We start from the raw sequence: 6931 nt of genomic DNA on the forward strand, positions 1-6931 counted from the left end.
GATTCTAAGTAAGCCCCCTTCCCGCAGACCCCCAACAACCACTGGCCAGGGTTGTGCGGAAGAGGTCCCCCTGCCCCAAAGCACCCCCGTATGTTGAGGGCATGTGTCCTGGTACGAACCATGAGGGGGGAGGGAGGGCATGTGTCCTGGTACGAACCATGAGGGGGGAGGGGGCGCTCGCTCGTCTCCTCCCTTTTCTGACCTGCCAAGTTGCATGCTCAGGTAAGGGTCAGGTATGGATTTTGGGGGGGATCCCATGCCATTTTTTTTTTTGCAGATTTTTTATTTCTTGTTTTTACATTGAACTGTCAGGGGGTAAGCATGTTGACAGCTGATGACTCATCGGTTGTTAAGGACAGGGCGGCCTGCTTCCCAGCCCCCTCCTTAACAATCAGCTATACATATACACATGTGATAAAGAGAAAAATAAATGCAAATGCATGTAAAAATGCATCCAAAATGCAACACTTGCGTTTTTAGTGCGGGTCCATTGAAATCTATTACATGTAAAATGCAATCTGCTGTGGGAAAAAAAAGGCTGAAGCATTTCAAAAATTAATCGGCTGAAAAATGCATAGCTGTGAATGTGTGCCATAGGAAGCCATGTTAAATGGACTGTAGTGCATTTTTGCAAACTGCTTAACACACTAAAATGCATAGGTATGAACCTAAAGTGAAAGAAAGCACAAAGAAGCTTATATTTTATTGTGTAAACTAATAATCCCATCAATACACCATGTAAGGAAGATGAATAAATTCAGACATATTTAAGGTTCGGCTTGTAGGGCAACCTTGGCTGCTCCCATAGATACAGTAGATAAAAAGTGTACACATGACAGGACAGAAAGTGCATTATTTTTAGGATTACTAGCTGCAAATAAATGAAAAAAAAAAAAAAAGCCAGAAAAATGGAAATGCTGAAAAGCAGCCACTGCATCTAAGGACTGGTAAGCTGCAGTATATTACATTTTTTTATGGGTTTAGATACACTTTAAAAAATTGATCCTTTAATACTTAAACCCTATAAATCTTTCATTGTAATAAGAATTACCATCAGTGGGGGAGACTTACTGTATCAACACTCAGTGGCGTCACTAGCCTGAGCAGGTTAGTGCATTGGCACGACTATCTCCCCCAGCCTGTTACAATAAATGGAGCTGGGATGGGATTGGGGTGGTGGATGGAGCCGGAATTGGATCAGGGGATGAATGAAGCCATGATGGTATCAGGGTATGGATGGAACCCGAGATGGGATCATGGTGAAGAATGGAGCCGGGATGAGATCATGGAAAGGAGGAAGCTGGGATGGGATCAGGAAATGGATGGACCTGGATGGGATCAGGGTGGTGGATGAACCCAAGACGGGGTCAGGGGGAAAGGATGGAGCGGGATGGGATCGGGGGAGAAGGATGGAACCGGGATGGGATCGGGGTGGTGGATGGAGCCAGGATGGGATCAGGGTGATGAATGGATCCAGGATGGGATTTGGGGGAGGGATGGATCCAGGATGGGATAGGGGGGAGAATGGACTTGGGATGGGATTTGGGGGAATGGATTGAGGCACTATGGGATTGGGGGAATGGATGGAGCTGTGATGGGATAACGGGAATAGATGGAGCCGGGATGGGATCAGGGGAATGGATGAAGCCAGGATGGGATCGGGGGGAATGGAAGGAGTCGGGATAGGACCGGGGGAATGGATGGAGCAAGGATGGGATTGGGGTGATGAATGGAGTTGTGTTGGGATCTTTGATTTAACCTCTTTAAGACCGGGAGGATTTGCCCCCTTAATGACCAGGCCCTATTTTGTGATTCGGCACTGCGTTACTTTAACGGACAATTTGCGAAGTCGTGCAAAGCTGTACCCAAATAAAATTGACGTCCTTTTTTTCCCACAAATAGAGCTTTCTTTTGGTGGTATTTGATCACCTGTGCGATTTTTATTTTTTTGCCCTTTAAACAAAAAAAGAGCGACAATTTTGTAAAAACAAAAAAAAAACAATATATTTCACATTCTGCTATATGAAATTCTCAGAAAAAAAATAATAAAAAATCAAAACTTTTTAACATTTTAGGCCAATTTGTTTTCTGCTACATATTTTGCAAAAAGCGTATTTTGATTTTGATTGGTTTGGGCAAAAGTTATCGCATCTACTAACTACGGGAAAGATTTATGTCATTTTTAATGTTTTTGTTTTTTACTAGTAATGGCGGCGATCTACGATTTTTTGCAGGACTGCGACATTGCAGCAGACAGATCGGACCCCTAACTGACATTTTTGACACTTTTGGTGGTACCAGTGACATTACTACAGTAATCAGTGCTAAAAATATGCACTGTTACTGTAATAATGACACTGGCAGGGAAGGGGTTAACAGTATAGGTGATCAAGTTAAATGTGACTCTAGCTGTGGGGGGGGGGCGTGGCTTCTGAGATGACCACAGAGACATGTGATCCTATATAGAAGGATCACATGAGCTCTGTGATCATTTCAGGGAGAAGGAGGCGCTCACCCCCTAGCTCCTCCCAGGCGAGCGACATAGATGCACTTCGCTTTGCCTGTATGAGCCAGCCTGCTGCAGTAAATATACAGGAGGCGGTCGGCAACTGGTTAAGGGGCATGGGGGTTAAAGGATATGTGCTAGAGGATGCTTTGGGAGGGGAGAGAAATTGTGCTGGTAGGGTCAAACTTCAAATCCACCCCCCTCCTTCTAGCACAAGTCCTCTCTAATCCAAAACAATGCACCCCCTAGCACATATCCTGTAACCCTCAGCCCCCCTGTAAAATCATGCCTGGCACCACAATTGTTACCTGCCTATGCCCCCCTTCCCAATCACCATGTCCCCACCATGTTCTCAACCTCAGCCATGTGCATGATGTCCCTCCTCTTCCTCCTGGCCTGTGTACATGAACGTCAGAGGCGAGGAGGAGGCGGCTAAACTCCGGTCTGCAGAGTGCAGCTGGCGTGGAGAGAAACCCCTGCAGCTGAAGAGAGATGCGATTGTGGGGGTGTGTAAGACGATCTGACCCTGGGAACCCTATCTGTCTCTACCTCACTCCTTCCTCCGCCACCCTTCCCACAGATCGCGTGGAGTTGAGGGGATAGCAATGATCCTGGAAGGGAAGGAGGGAGCTGTGGCGCCCCTCTCAATGAGGCGCCCGGTGTCAGTCCAGGCCTAGTGTCACCCTTTGGCGGTTGTCACCTGGGGGCGGCCCGCACCCCCATAGTGATGCCACTGCCAACACTAGGCCAAATAAAATGTGTGAAAATGACAACCCATTACCCATCACTCAACATGGGAGGGACAAACCTATACTCAGACAAAAAAAGTTAACAAATAAAATACAATAATACTAGAGCAAATTATTTGGTGAACATAACAACCCATTACCCATCACACAACATGGGACAAACATATATCTATACTCAGACAAAAAAGCTAACAAATATATTAATTAAAAAATGATTGGAAACTTGGTTTTTTTCACTGTCACTCTTCTATGATTTTATGTTTCTAGGATGCTGTTTATACAGTGGTTTGCTAGTGTGTGCCAGACAGTGAAATAAACAAATTCTAATGATTATACTAGCAACATTTTCTTATTTAAACTCCCAAAACTAAGATGCAACTTTTACATGTAAGAATTCTTGCCTTTCAGCATTTTGTCCTACCTGTATATTTTCAATGATTTTGGCATCTTCTTTCACATCTGGATGGATTGCAATCACGATATCTTCATATCCACCATTGTTAACTCTTACCAGAGATCCTATGGATATGCATAGTAAAGAACAGATCAGAAGGAAAATAAATGTATTTTGAGGAGCCATGGTAGACTTTGCTTAGCAGGAGAATCACTGTCTTCTTTTGTGCTACAATTGTATCTTATCACATGAACTTTGCAGTATTGCTATGTTATGTTACGCACCATGAATATAACAATCATCGGTCAGTTGCAGATAAAACAAATAAGGAAATAGCTGCCTAAATACTAATCAAATGTGTTAGCGATTAATGATTGCTAGTTCTTTCTTTCATCTCAGTGTGATCATTTAAATCTAATGACCCCATACACCTAATGGAAAAATGCAGACTTTGCCTTAATCACTATTATTCCAGGCAGATGCGGCAAAACGTAATAAAATCCAGCATGTTATAAAAAGTAAAAAAAGAAATTATTGTTTTACATTTCTTATTACACACAAGAATAGCAGAGCCCATAGACGTAACAGGGCAGCAAATGTTTCTGTTTATGTTAAAGTATAATTAAAGTGATTGTAAAGTCTCCTTTTTTTCCCTATAAAAATAACAAACATGTTATACTTACCTCCTCTGTGCAGTTGGTTTTGCACAGAGCAGCTCGGATCCTCCTCTTCTCGGGTCCCTCTTCTGTGATCCTAGCCCCTCCCTCCTGTTCAGTGCCCCAACAGCAAGCAGCTAGCTGTGGGGGCACCCGAGCCGAGTCACAGCTCCCTGTGTCCATTCAGACACAGAGCCCCACCCCCTTTCTTCCCTTATTGGCTAGCTGACTTTGATTGACAGCAGCGGGAGCCAATGGCGCTGCTGCTGTGTCTCAGCCAATCAGCAAAGAGAATCTTGGTTGGCTGAGACACTCGTGGTCATTGCTGGACAGATAGGGACCTCCGGTAAGTGTTAGGGGGGCTGAGGGGGTCTGCTGCACACAGAAGGCTTTTTAATAATTAAGATTTTGCATAAAGGCAAAAATGTTTCTTTTTTCGTTTTGTACAGAGAGAGAGATTAGAATATCTGTCATTTTTTATTGCTGTCTGTGCCCCCGTTAAGGAGATTCAACCTCTCTTTTTCTCCTATTTGTATTTTATTGTATTGTATATGTACTGTCTCCCTCTAATATTGCAAATCGCTGCATAAATTGCTGGCGCTATAGAAATCCTTAATAATAATAATAATATTTGCCATTATCATTAAAAGTGAAAGTAAAAGAAAATTCCAACATTTTGGGTTGTCCCCAGAAAAGTAATAGAGGGGAAATGTTCCAATGGGGACACTAGTTCCGGTGACCTGGGAGTCCCCAAGGAATTCCCTTAATTTGCAGGAATTTCCTCTCACTTCCTGTTTGGCTATGGGACAGGAAGTGAGGGGAAATGTCTGCAATGGGACACAGATTACGAAAATAAATTTGACAGGGGTTATAGTAACCCCTCTTACTCTATACAAAATGAAAAAAAAATAAATAAATTCTGCCTATAGTTTTACTTTAATGGATAGGGGAAGGGAAGACTAGATAATTTTAGTGGGAACAGTCAAAATAGGCTTTGTACCCTGCCCGATTGATTGTTTCCCCAGACAGTGACTAATCTGGCCCTCATCTGTGCCATGCCTAAAACATCACCTGTGCCATGCCTAAACCATCACCTGTGCCATGCCTATACCATCACCTGTGCCATGCCTATACCCTAACCTGTGCCATGCCTGTACCATGCCTATACCATCACCTGTGCCATGCCTATACCATCACCTGTGCCATGCCTGTACCATCACCTGTGCCATGCCTAAACTATCACCTGTGCCATGCCTAAACCATCACTTGTGCCATGCCTATACCCTCACCTGTGCCATACCTGTACCATCACCTGTGCCATGCCTATACCCTCACCTGTGCCATGCCTGTACCATGCCTATACCATCACCTGTGCCATGCCTATACCATCACCTGTGCCATGCCTATACCCTCACCTGTGCCATGCCTGTACCATGCCTATACCCTCACCTGTGCCATGCCTGTACCATGCCTATACCATCATCTGTGCCATGCCTATACCATCACCTGTGCTATGCCTATACCCTCACCTGTGCCATGCCTGTACCATCACCTGTGCCATGCCTGTACCATCACCTGTGCCATGCCTGTACCATTACCTGTGCCATGCCTGTACCATCACCTGTGCCATGCCTGTACCATCACCTGTGCCATGCCTATACCCTCACCTGTGCCATGCCTGTACCATGCCTATACCATCACCTGTGCCATGCCTGTACCATCACCTGTGCCATGCCTGTACCCTCACCTGTGCCATGCCTGTACCATGCCTATACCATCACCTGTGCCATGCCTTACCATCACCTGTGCCATGCCTGTACCATCACCTGTGCCATGCCTATACCATCACCTGTGCCATGTGTGTACCATCACCTGTGCCATGCCTGTGCCATCACCTGTGCCATGCCTATACCATCACATGTGCCATGCCTGTACTATCACCTGTGCCATGCCTGTACCATGACCTCAAAGTCACACAATTTTATTACCGAGTTTTTTGCCGCGAAGCAATACCTATTACATTTTTCTTTTTGCGCCCCCCCCCCCCAAAAAAAAATTTTGATCACCAGCCGCCACTGCATTTTAAACCAAGTTTCTGACTTCCACGTGCACTGACCCCGGCCTGTTGATTGACCAAGCTTTTTGCCTGCCTCTTGGACTGATCTTTTGCCCTTCTACTTTAGTACACAGGAGTCTCACATATGTGAGGGGCTTCAGAATAATGTTCTGAGTAGAGAAAAACAGTTTTTGGTGTTCTGTGTTCCCAGAACTGGGTCTGGAGTCTGGAGGCTTCAAAGAGATTTGGGTGGGAGAAGCCTCTACCCCTCTCCCCATTCTTTCCTGACAGAGGCCCTAAGCTTGATGGTCCTTCTTGCTGCCTGGACCAATACTCTGGCTGTGCTGACCATATCGCTGCATGTAATGACACAGGACTTTATGGACCACATCTATGCCTGCTACCTGGACCAATGCTTTGGCTGTGCTGATACTATCTCTGCCTGCTGCATGTACTGACTATGGACAGTATTCCTGCCTGCTGCCTGGACAACTGCTTTTACTGTCACTGACCACATCCCTGCCTGTTACCTGGATGCTCTCCTCTGTGGACAGCTGCACTACTAAAACC

General features: G+C 45.2%; 1 protein-coding gene across 1 annotated transcript in view; it reads right to left on the minus strand.

Annotated features, from left to right (window-relative positions):
• LOC309561728 (calcium-activated chloride channel regulator 1-like) overlaps nt 1-3835 on the minus strand; it is a gene marked incomplete at both ends in the record, with an annotated part of 136354 nt that extends 132519 nt beyond the window's left edge. Inside the window, one exon of the mRNA XM_082265721.1 lies at nt 3677-3835. Coding sequence (XP_082121847.1) covers nt 3677-3835 — 159 coding nt within the window. The remainder of the gene's footprint in view (nt 1-3676) is intronic.
• Nucleotides 3836-6931: the final 3096 nt, after the last annotated feature.

This window comes from Pelophylax lessonae (assembly GCF_965119305.1).
Source record: "Pelophylax lessonae genome assembly, chromosome: 8".
Lineage (NCBI taxonomy): Eukaryota > Metazoa > Chordata > Amphibia > Anura > Ranidae > Pelophylax > Pelophylax lessonae.